The sequence below is a fragment of the Cyclopterus lumpus genome, chromosome 1 (genome assembly GCF_009769545.1).
Source record: "Cyclopterus lumpus isolate fCycLum1 chromosome 1, fCycLum1.pri, whole genome shotgun sequence".
Classification (NCBI taxonomy): domain Eukaryota; kingdom Metazoa; phylum Chordata; class Actinopteri; order Perciformes; family Cyclopteridae; genus Cyclopterus; species Cyclopterus lumpus.
Window position 1 is genome coordinate 3,450,219 of NC_046966.1, and position 11,437 is coordinate 3,461,655.

General features: G+C 46.0%; 1 protein-coding gene across 2 annotated transcripts; it reads left to right on the plus strand.

The window, feature by feature from the left end:
• The first annotated feature begins 1,397 nt into the window (after positions 1-1,397).
• On the plus strand, positions 1,398-10,887 carry ncapg (non-SMC condensin I complex, subunit G). Of its 2 annotated transcripts, none has more exons than XM_034540555.1 (22): positions 1,398-1,463; positions 1,758-1,882; positions 2,229-2,483; positions 2,686-2,914; positions 3,141-3,286; positions 3,403-3,487; positions 3,730-3,922; positions 4,002-4,151; positions 4,650-4,790; positions 5,409-5,532; positions 5,638-5,727; positions 6,487-6,675; positions 6,791-6,901; positions 7,347-7,466; positions 7,582-7,818; positions 7,927-8,108; positions 9,153-9,318; positions 9,464-9,631; positions 10,018-10,141; positions 10,245-10,292; positions 10,405-10,471; positions 10,565-10,887. In XM_034540555.1, the coding sequence occupies exons 2-22, from the start codon at positions 1,775-1,777 to the stop codon at positions 10,689-10,691; spliced, it is 3,060 nt and encodes a 1,019-aa protein (XP_034396446.1). In that variant the 5' UTR covers positions 1,398-1,463; positions 1,758-1,774; the 3' UTR covers positions 10,692-10,887. The 2 variants fall into 2 exon arrangements, with proteins under 2 accessions (XP_034396446.1, XP_034396454.1); XM_034540563.1 differs by having other exon boundaries at positions 9,467-9,631.
• Positions 10,888-11,437: the final 550 nt, after the last annotated feature.

Sequence of the window (11,437 nt, forward strand, 5' to 3'; positions counted from 1 at the left end):
GACAACTAAAAAGTCGTGGTACCAATTACTACCTTCAAGATTTGAAAAACGTTATATTTGTGTAAATTGTGGTACAATTCAAACGGGATCCAATAAATAGTTCTCCCTCGCCATTGACTACCGTAAATATCTTTCCAAAAAATGGTCCCATGGTGGTCAACTGGAAGGGGCGGGACTTTGTCTTTCAAAATCCAAGTCCACATCTGTCACACTTTTGGTCGTCCTGGAAGACGGATCCCTCCTCTGTTGGTTTCGTCCTTTCCCCCCTTTGTTTCTAACAATCGTACAATCCTCATCACGCGGCAATGGGTTGTCAAGCTCTAGTTCTTCATTCTTACATCAGTTATCACATATCCAACCAAGTGCAACACCGTGAATGCCTTCGAGGAGAGACTGTCCGTGTGTGTGTGTGCGTGTGTGTGTGTGTGTGTGTGTGTTTGTGTGTGTGTGTGTGTAATACCATTAGTATGATTTATTGCTTTTGAGAGTACCAAATAAAGGCCAAAGAGGCAGAGGGGGATGCATGACACGCTCTTGCCCCTTCCTCCGTGGCCTCTCGGAGCAGCTAGAAACAGTTGTGTCTTTAGAACGGCACATCTTACCACCTAGTTCGTTCGTAGCATACTGAGGCCTTGAGACGTGGAGTCTGGAAAGCACCTGCAAGTCGGAAGTACACCCACTGTACAGTATGCGTCCATGGATTTGCAGAAGCGTAAAGCCAATTTTGTCCACCTCTTTTTGGCTCAGGCCATAGCAGGTGTACGGAGAAATGGAGTCCACTGGCATAAATATTTAATATGATAATACCCCTCTCAGATGATCCTAGGCCCACATGCACGCAGGTCCTGAAAGAGCATCCTGTATATTAAATTGATTTCCAGAGAGAGAGAGGGCTGTCGTTGTTGCCATAGGAGCTGCCCTATATATCCGTGGAGACGCTTTTTCCTGCACTTTCCAGGGGGAGCTGTCTGCTGTGACCTGTGGACATCACAACGTTCAGGGATTGTTTTCTTTCATCCAACTGAAATGAAGCCACACGATTATCTGGTGTGAGTGTTGTTAACTGATTCATGGTATGATGATTATTTGGTGATCATTCTGTAATCTGTAAAATGCCAGACAACAGTGGGAAAATGGGACTAAACTGTCCAAAACTCAAAGAAGGTTCACAATGAAAATTGTGTAAACTGTTTTCCACTTTTTTCTCAAAAAAATGCTTAAACAGTGAATCAATTATCAAAGTAGTTGCAGATTCATTTCGGACTGACTGATTATACAATTGATTTGTTGTGTTTCCTACTTTTGTAGAGTTCCTTATTGAGACAGAGTAGCACAGCTACGCCTGCCAGGCTAAACTCGGGGCTAAATGGATATATATATTTAGTTATCACGTCTCAGTTCTCGCGAGAGCAGTTGAATTTGAAAACCGGCGGCAGTGTTGCGAGAGGAGAAGTGAAGAAAAGGTACGTTTCTAAAAGTCATAATAGGTTTAATTGTGCTGTGTAATACAATGTGTGTTTTAATGCTGTGATAAATGAAGCCGTAAAGTATTCAGAGGGAACTTTATCCCGTACGACTAAGCAAGGTTAGCGTAACTTTAGCTCTGTGACGGCGGTCCTCTTTGAGCTAATGAGACGAACGACACGAACGAGCGGCTGCCGTTAGCATCCAGTTACAACCGGACTTTGTCAGTCGCTACGGAGAAAGCGTCTGCTGCTGTTTAACCGATTCTCTCTCTCTCTCTACTTCTAAATTAGATTTATCTGAAGGAAAGATGACCGCAGACAATGAAATTGAGATTAAAGAGGCGTTTCAGCGCGCGCAGAAGGGCCACAACAACAAGGCGAAGCTGGTGGCGAGCCTGAACAGCCGCTACAACAAGGTGAGTGCTGTGGGCTCACACGTCAGGCTACGTCTGGTTTTATAAACGAGATCAAATCACAAAAAGCATTTTTCAGCTACAGCATAATTCAAACGTATTTACTTTAAGACATCAGAAACACAAGGCAAAAAACTAAACAACAAAACAGTTTTAATGTGTTGTGATGAACAGAAACTGAAAGCTGCTTCTCTTTTGTGACCTGATGATCTCTTCTGTTGTCAATTATTATTGCAAAAACCTTACTGGTTTCAGTTATAGCCCATTTCCAAAAGCTAAACTATTGTTTCTCTTGGTTTGCGTCCCTTGTCGCCGGTTACCCGATGACGCCCTCCGTCTCCTGAACCAGCTTGAGGACAAGACGCTTTTCCACGAGGAGTTTGTCCACTACCTGAAGTACGCCATGATCGTCTACAAGCGTGAACCCACGGTGGAAAATGTCATGGAGTTTGTTGCAAGGTTCGCCACGAGTTTCCAGCCTCCGCCGAAGACGGAGGATGATGGGGCACGGCCGGAGGCTGAAAAAGAAGAAGAAGAGGAGGAAGAAGATGATGCTGAGGACGATCATCCATTTTTGAGCTTCCTTTTCAATTTCCTGTTGGAGGTATAAACATTCAGGGATTACAAGAGATCAACGTTGTGTGCAGTACACATATGTGATTGATGTGTCTTTCTCTCTGTCCCACGTGTCCTCTTTCCTTTGACACATGTCTCTCCTCGGCACCATCTCCCCCATCCCGTATCTCGCTCCTCTTTCTGCACCGCTCCTCCTAAACTCTTTGCTTTTGCCTTTCCTTTCCCCTCAGTCCCACAAAGCCAGTAGCCATGCAGTGCGTTTCCGTGTGTGCCAGCTGATCAACAAGCTGCTGGGCAGCATGGCAGAGAACGCCCAGATAGACGACGACCTCTTCGACCTCATCCACCAAGCCATGCTGGTCCGCGCCACCGACAAGTTCCCCAATGTAAGGATTCAGGCCGCTTTGGCCATGACACGTCTACAACAGCCAAAGGATCCCGACTGTCCAACCATCAACGGTTTGTTGTTGTTTTGTTTTTTTCCGTCCTCGCCTGCTTCATTTATTATTTGACAAATGCACTCGAGCAAATGCAGAAGATATTGTCACCGTTCAACTGTGAAATACGCCACCGTCAGTATATTATGCTTCAAGTAGCCTTTGTTTTGTGATTTAATATGCATGTTCTTCTATCTTTCTCTATGGCCCTCTAACTGTCTAACGCTCCATTTGTTTCCGCTGTTCAGCCTACATGTTGATTCTAGAAAATGATACGAACGCCGAGGTGCGACGCGCCGTCCTTTCCTGCATTGCGATGTCCCCTCGCACCCTCCCCAAAGTACTCAAACGCACCCGGGACATCAAAGAGAACGTCCGCAAGCTAGCCTACCAGGTAGCTGCAAGCGCGGTGGAATGATCAAAGTACATCAGCAGATGGCAACATAATAAAGTTGCTTCAACGTTGTGAGTCGGGGTTTAACTTTCTCCCTTTTTGCTTTCTGTTGAAAGGTTCTGGCCGAGAAGGTTCACATCAAAGCTTTGACCATCGCACAGAGAGTTGTTCTACTGCAGCAGGGTCTCCACGACACCTCAGGTACCGATGATTTCTGTACCCGTGTCGCTTTACATTTATACAGACACATTGTTCAATTCAAGTACTTGCTCCTTTTAGTAAACAAAAAGCTGCAACAAACAAACATGATCAGTTAATCTTTTGATGTATTGCCTGAATTGTTTAAGTGGGTTAAAATAAATCTTCTGTCCATCGAGTGTTTGCTTCAGCTCTCAATGCCACTGTGGCCATTGAACACGTCTGATTGGCTGCGTGTGTTGCAGAAGCGGTGAGGGAGGTGGTTTGTTCTCGTCTGCTGCCGGCCTGGATGCTCCGGCTGGATGGAAACTTCACAGAGCTGCTCCACCGGCTGGATGTAGAGAACTGTGCCCAGACGGCTCTGGACACGCTGCAAGCCATCTTCAGAGGCACGCCCACTGAAGAGCTGCTGCAGAACAGAGCGCAGCTCGACAACAGGTACCCCCCCCTCTCCCCAATATCTCTTCATCTCTAGCGTGTCATTGTGTCATTCATGAAATGTCCGTGTTGTCAACAGGAAGCTGGTCCCGGTGGACTCTCTGTCCTGTGAGAATGTGCTTTACTGGAGAGCTCTGTGTGAGTTCATCAAGGGTAAAGGAGACGACGGTGATGAAATGCTGGAGCAAGTGTTACCAGACGCTGCCACTTATGCCGACTACCTCTACGGGTGAGAGAAGAGATGATTCACTGGATCACATTTCTGGTTTTCCTGCCGTCAGCTGTATATGATCCCAATGCTGCTGCAGTCAAAACAGGCTCTCCAGTGTTTATTCTTGTAGCTACAAGGAGGGCTTCACCATTTTCCAAGTCTGTCTTGAAACAATAGTTTAAGTACATATGATGACTCAAACTCTTTTTTTCTATTTGTTCAAACTACATACTGCACTCTGTAATCTCCATAGCTTCCAAATATGAGTGTGAATCACAGATTTCACTCATTTATACTTTTGAACTTTTAGTTGCTATGCGCTCATGAAATTCACTTCTTGGCATGTTTAAAATCAGTGAGCTGGTGCAGGTTCGTATGAGTCTGGGTGGCTGGCTGCCGTCTCCACTGTTGCATTCCTGACTGATTATTGTTCCGGGGGGACGGCCGTCGTCTCCTCTGGCTGCTCCTGGTGCCCGTTGGCTTTCCTCTGAGTTGTGTGGCTCTCGCCCGTCGCAGATATCTGAAGGCGGTGCCGTTGCTGTCAGAGGAGCAGAGGGCCGACTTCAACCAGCTGGAGCTCGTCATGACCAAGGAGTTCATCTCCCAGCAGCTCATCCGTCTCATCGGGTGTCTGGACACCAACGAGGAGGGCAGCAGGTGGGATGAGGGCCAGGGGACGTTTCACGTTGTGGCTGGGCTATAATTCATATGACCACTCATCATCTTTGAATGGAATCATATGGTGATGAAATGACATGTCGCGATATCGTGAGACACTATTATGCCGTCAAAATTGCAAGCACATGCTAAATCAAATTTCATTCATTCATTCATTCATCATTTTGCACTAACGCTATTAATGAAATGAGAAATTACAAATGTTTCAGTATACAAAACCATGTGATTGTTTCATATAGACAATTTATTCATTGTATTACCAGGAAAAAAAAGTATATATATTATTGACATTAAGACATTTTCAGTGCATGTCTTTAAAGATAGTTTGGTCAAAATTATTATATTTTTTACTATTTTACAGAAATCTCTTCTGTCATTTCTGCAACACACACCAAACAATCCACTTCCATTCCTATCTATACTCTATCTATATAGGTTTTTACAAAGTTCATTCATAGCCTGATTTAGTTTGGTCAGAGATGTTGCGTATCCATAATTGGAAACCGCTCCAGCCCTATTTGTTGTTTTGCTTGTCAAACATTTTGAATGTCGAGGCGTTCGGAGCCAGACTTGTTATGTTGCACGTTTTTATTGTAGGAAGCGCGTGTTGGCTGTCCTGCAGGAGATGTTGGCTCTTCCACAGACTCCCTCCTCTCTGGTCTCCCTTCTCACAGAGAAACTCCTCACACTCCTTCCTGACGACCACAGACGCATTCAGACTGTGAGTTTACATCTCTACTCTGTCGACACTGTAAATCCAGTGTGACACACTCACTCACTCACTCACTCACAATATGTCTAAATACGCTGTCTTTGGGTCACGCAGGTGGCAGAAATCATCTCAGATGTGAGGGATCCCATCATGGAGGCCAGTAAGCCGGTGGACCAGAACATGAGCCGTCGGCAGCAGGTCCAGGTGAGGGCACCCAGATGCACTTAGATCCATTAATGTCAAAGCTGTTACATGAAAGGTTTCTTACAAATAACTAGCTTCTTTTTTTCTAATTTCTCCCTGTTTGCGTTTCTTTTTTTTTTTGTCTGATCCTCCAGCGGAGCAGATGGTTTGTGTTTAGGTGAGGAGGTTGATGCTTATGTCAATCTGGTCTTTGCCCTGAGAGGTCCAGTAGTTTTCTTTTTTTTTAAAATTTTCTTTCAGAAAAAACAATATATGCAGAAATCTCCAAATTTGAAAATGATCTCCAAAACTTTTTGATTCCCAATCAAAGCACGGACATATTTCTATGTTCCTGAAGGACTTGGTGTCTAACTGGTATTTCGGAGGGATCTTTGTTTTCTATTCTCGAATTGCAAAAAAAAAAAAAATCAATCATGAGAATGGCCTTCACATACTTCTATCATAATGTTCCCTACGGCTTCAGTGGAAGTCGCTGGTTACCAAGGAACACAAATGGGCACAAGCGGCCGCAGGTGTATTCTAACTCCCATCCTTCCTGTGTAGCGGCGTCCTCTCGCTCCCCCTCTCCCTGTCTTAGTCAGTAAAGGCGTAGTGAGCTCTAGAGGGCCGTCACCTGGCCCAGAGCCCCAGGTGTTGTTGTTTTCTTCCTGTAAATGGAGACGCAGGCGCCCGTCTCATCAGTCAACAATCCCCCTGGAGTGTATTTCAGCGGAGGAATGACTCTCCCTTCCCTTCCTCCTCTCACGGCCCCATCTCCAGCTGGCCGAGGTGAAGGTGCGCATCTTGGAGGCCAAGCAAACTCTGGAGGACTGCATCGCCGCCCAGGACTTCAGCCGTGCCGGAGAGCTGAAGGACTCCATCGCCGAGCTCGAGAACCACCGGAACCAGATCCTCCAGGAAGTCACAGAGAGCAGCCAGCCGTCCGACAAGGAGATCCGCGCCGAGAAGGTGCGTAACCATGACATGTTTTATTATGATTTACCCTGCGTGGTTTAAGAGATTTTCTTCCTAGAATGAAAACGGGGAAAGGCCTTCACACCGCTTTGGTTTTCTTTTTTTCCAGAGTGACCCAGAGACTCTCCTGAGATGTCTAATAATGTGTGCAGAACTACTGAAGCAGATGAGCATCAAGACACGAATCGGTCCAACCATAAGCGCCTTAATGTCCTCGCTGGTAAGATTCCACACATCATCATATTTTTCACTTTGACATGACTGCTAGACACCAGGCACAACGCTTTCTTTCCTTCCTCATTCACACATCTATGTTCACCTCTCTGATTGCACAGCATACGTTTCAGTATCGCACAACCTAGCAGTTGAAATATGATGCATTAAATCAATAGAAATTGCAGTAAAGAGATGATTGTTCTCAATGTACGGCAAACCATATGGATAATTAATCTGTGTATTAAACACTGGGATTGAGGCAGATTATGACCAAATCAATACTTGCATACTTTTTCTGCTGACTGTCTTTTTTTAAATGATCCAAAGCTTTGTTCGAGCTCGCCTCTCAAGCTGCAGACTTTCCTCCAAAGTTGATGTTTAAATATATATATATATACTCTGAAGTAGAGTCGGTAAAAGTCTGTTGGTGTCACTACCCCCTCCGTCAGGTCCTGCCCAGCATAGCGAACGCTCACCCTGCTGTGCGCAACATGGCCGTGGTTTGTCTGGGAACGTGCACTCTGCACAGCAAGGAGCTCGCCAAAACCCACATGGTGCTGCTGCTGCAGGTAATGTCATACACGAGGGTTCTAGCCACCTCCAAAGTACGTTCATAAACAGGCTTCGTGTTAAAGAGCAACTAGAACCCAGTGGTGGTGCAAACGCAGAGCTGTGTGTGTTCAGATCGCCCAGCTGGATGAGGTGAAGATCCGCATCAGTGCTCTGCGGGCCGTCATCGACCTGCTGCTGCTGTTTGGCTTCCAGCTGCTCTCCGAATCAGCCGCCACTCAGACGGCCTCGCAATCCCAGTCGCCAGAACGACAGGAGGAGGACGCTCCGGCGGCCGAGGACAGAGGAGACGCGGCCGAGGACACGGCGCAGAGTATCCTCGTGATGCTGTCGGAGCTCCTGGACAGCGAGGTGAAATATTTACTCGATAAACGGAAGCATGCGTCTGGTTGCCCTAGACGTAATGTTGCCGAAGATGGTTTTATTGGATCGCCCGTGTGTGTGTGCGACATCTTTCAGGTGTCTGACCTGCGCTCAGAGGCGGCGGAGGGCCTGGCCAAGCTCATGTACACCGGCCGCATCTCCAGTGCCAAGATGCTCTCCCGCCTGGTGTTGCTGTGGTACAACCCGGTCACGGAGGACGACACCCGGCTGCGCCACTGCCTCGGCGTCTTCTTCCAGCTCTACGCCCGCGAGAGCAGGTCTCACATGCACACACATACGCACGCAAACACACACACACACACACACACACAGACACACACTCACACTCACATGCCAACCACAAGGATTTCATTTATTACATCCGTGTTTTTTTCCCGTCCTATTAGTTTATTACTTGCCTTGGTGAATTAATTATTAAATACATACACTAATTTGGAATCGGTATATGATACAAAATGTCATTAAAGAAATTGTCACAATATAGTAAAGCCGTAAAAAAAAATTCCAGAGAAAGCCATGTTTGCTTTAGGGCGGGGCTACCTAAAGCGCGGCTTTAGGTAGCCCCGCCCTAAAGCAAATATCTTATGACATTTTATAATTCATGTCTTTAATTTAAAAAAAAATTACACTGAATAAAAATCTGTGTAATTTGGTCATGAAAAAAAGAAGAAATAGGTTAGTATGCCACAGTAGAAGTCATAGCACAGTATGGTATGACATTTCTTAGGTCAAAAAGGTCAGAGCACAGTAAGGTATAGTATGTAATACATTGTAGTTACGGTAACAGTATGTAATACATTGTAGTTACGGTAACGGTATGTAATACATTGTAGTTACGGTAACAGTATGTAATACATTGTAGTTACGGTAACAGTATGTAATACGTTGTAGTTACTGTAACAGTATGTAATTCATTGTAGTTACGGTAACGGTATGTAATACGTTGTAGTTACTGTAACAGTATGTAATACATTGTAGTAACGGTAACAGTATGTAATACATTGTAGTTACTGTAACAGTATGTAATACGTTGTAGTTACTGTAACAGTATGTAATACATTGTAGTTACGGTAACGGTATGTAATACATTGTAGTTACGGTAACAGTATGTAATACATTGTAGTTACGGTAACGGTAAGTAATACGTTGTAGTTACTGTAACAGTATGTAATACATTGTAGTTACGGTAACAGTATGTAATACATTGTAGTTACGGTAACGGTAAGTAATACGTTGTAGTTACTGTAACAGTATGTAATACATTGTAGTTACGGTAACAGTACAGTGTCTCTGTGCATTAGGGTTCACCAGGAGGTCGTGGAGGAGGGCTTCCTGCCCACCGTTCGGACTCTGATGAACGCCCCGGCCACCTCTCCACTAGCCGAGGTGGACATTAACAACGTGGTGGAGCTGCTCGTCGAGCTGACTCGTCCAAGCGCGCTCATTAAGCCCTCCGCCAACACGGAGGTAAGAAACATCTGTGAACCTGTTGATGGCCTCCTGAGCTTCTCGTCACGTTGCTTTCGGCCCACAAAGTGCACATTTGTTTCTTTGCGTAAAACGGCTTTGGGGCAAACAACACCCGGAGGTGACCGAGTGCGTGTGCCTGCAGGAGGTGTGTGTCCACGACTACCTGGCGGTGCGCATGTGTGGGGAGATGCTGCAGGACCCCACGGCCCCGGAGGTGCGTCTCTACGCCAAGACGCTGAGCAACCTGGAGCTCAGCAGAGGAGAGACCGTCAGGAAGGACCTGCAGACGCTGCTGCAGCAGCTCGTTCAGGTACCGGGGCGCTGGACGGTTATGGGATGTACTGAACTCATGACGGTTCTTCCAGACGCCGAGACGTTTCACTCGAAACCACAGACGGCAACCTCATGGTGGCGCTAATGGGAAAGTCAGAGGGATCTTTAGGGTTTATGTCAGAATGCCATATTAATCCATTGAGATATTTCAGCAGAAAGTGTTTCTATATTCCATCTTTAATCCTTAATGTTTCTGAGTAAATTGAATATGCCAGGCTGAACACGCATGTGCCGTCCTCTTTTTTTTTTTTTACATTTATTTTTAACTTTTTGTGTCTCCGCTTTCACTGGTAACCCTGTGTGTAATGTCGCGTTGCCTCTTGAGAGGCCCGATGTTTCATTTCCTCCGTCCCGTTTCCTCAGGTGGTGAAGGATCGCGTCTGTCTCCGCGCTCTGGAGAAAATGGTTCTTCAGCTCGCGGACGCACGAGAACAGGCCGAGCTCCTCAGCGGCAGCGCTCTCCAGCCGCTGGACGTCAACGCAGACGGTAACAACCCGGCGTCACGCTGAACACCCGTAACCAGTGGGTTGGGGTTGGGGTTAGCTCTACCTGCAAAGGATATGAATCGTCTGTCTTTCTCCGTCCACAGAGGCGGCAACAGACGATCCATGTAAATCTGCTAAGAGGGCCAAAAGAGGTAATGCAGGTTCTGAATACTTTGTCCAAGAAACTGCAGCTTTCAGAGTGCCGCTTTATTGTTGGAGCTCTCCTTCGGCCCTGTGAGGTAACCCGAGCGCTTGTGTGCACAGGTCAGAGGAAAGTCGGCACAGCCAAAGGGGGCCGGAAGCCGAGCAGGAGGGCCGAGTCGTCGGAGAGGTCAGCGCGACGACGTCCCTTTTTAGAAATACAAACAATATTTGATTGCGTCATTTTTCACACATGTTCTGCCCCGCCCCCTTTTGACCACAGCGATGGAGAAAATGTTCCTGAGTCGCTTGCTGTGGTGCGTCCCTCGCGGAGGGCCAAGATTGCAGCTCTGGAGAAGACCAAGCTGGACCTCAACACCCTCATCAACCAGGAGGCCAACGTGTCGTAGAAGTCGGGTTACAAACAGCTGATGCAAAAATGTTACTTTTAACCGGTGTTCAGTAGAATATAATCCAGATATTTTTGTCACTTGGCGCTATTCACCTTCAAATTGTGTAACTGACTCTTTTTATATGTTGTCATTTCCCCTCCTTTTTACTTCTGTCCTTTATGTTAATTAAAGCTTGTTAGCTCTGTATGTTCAACTGAAGATGTGTTTCCTCTCGCAGATAAAGCAATGTCAAAATCGTACACCACTCAAATTAAAAAGGGTATGGATATATCTTAAATGGCCAGTGCAATTTGAGATCCAAGAACTCTATACATATTAAAACATGTTTAGCACAAAAGTCATTTTGGTAGCAAAATTATATTTTTGCTCCAAATGTTGCCAACAATGTGGAATCCTCTTGATCCGCATGTCATATTGGGCCATCCTTCATCTACGGTGTTGGAAAGGTTCTAAACATCTGGAAGATGTTCTCATGACGTTCCTTTGTCCTCAAGGAAGGTCATGGACACCTGAGCAGCGTGGACCAGACTATATACAGGAAGTAGTCATTGTGATGTCACCCAATGGACTGCCTCAAGGATGACATTTTGGCAACTAGTGAACCGAAGAGTGACACAGAAGCTCTTAAACAGTAGCAACCTGTCAATCACAAGGTAGCCCCGCCCTAAAGCATACAATAATTTACTAAACTAACATCGTCTGGCAACCTGAGCCTAAAGAAAACCATCCAGCCCAGACGGGAT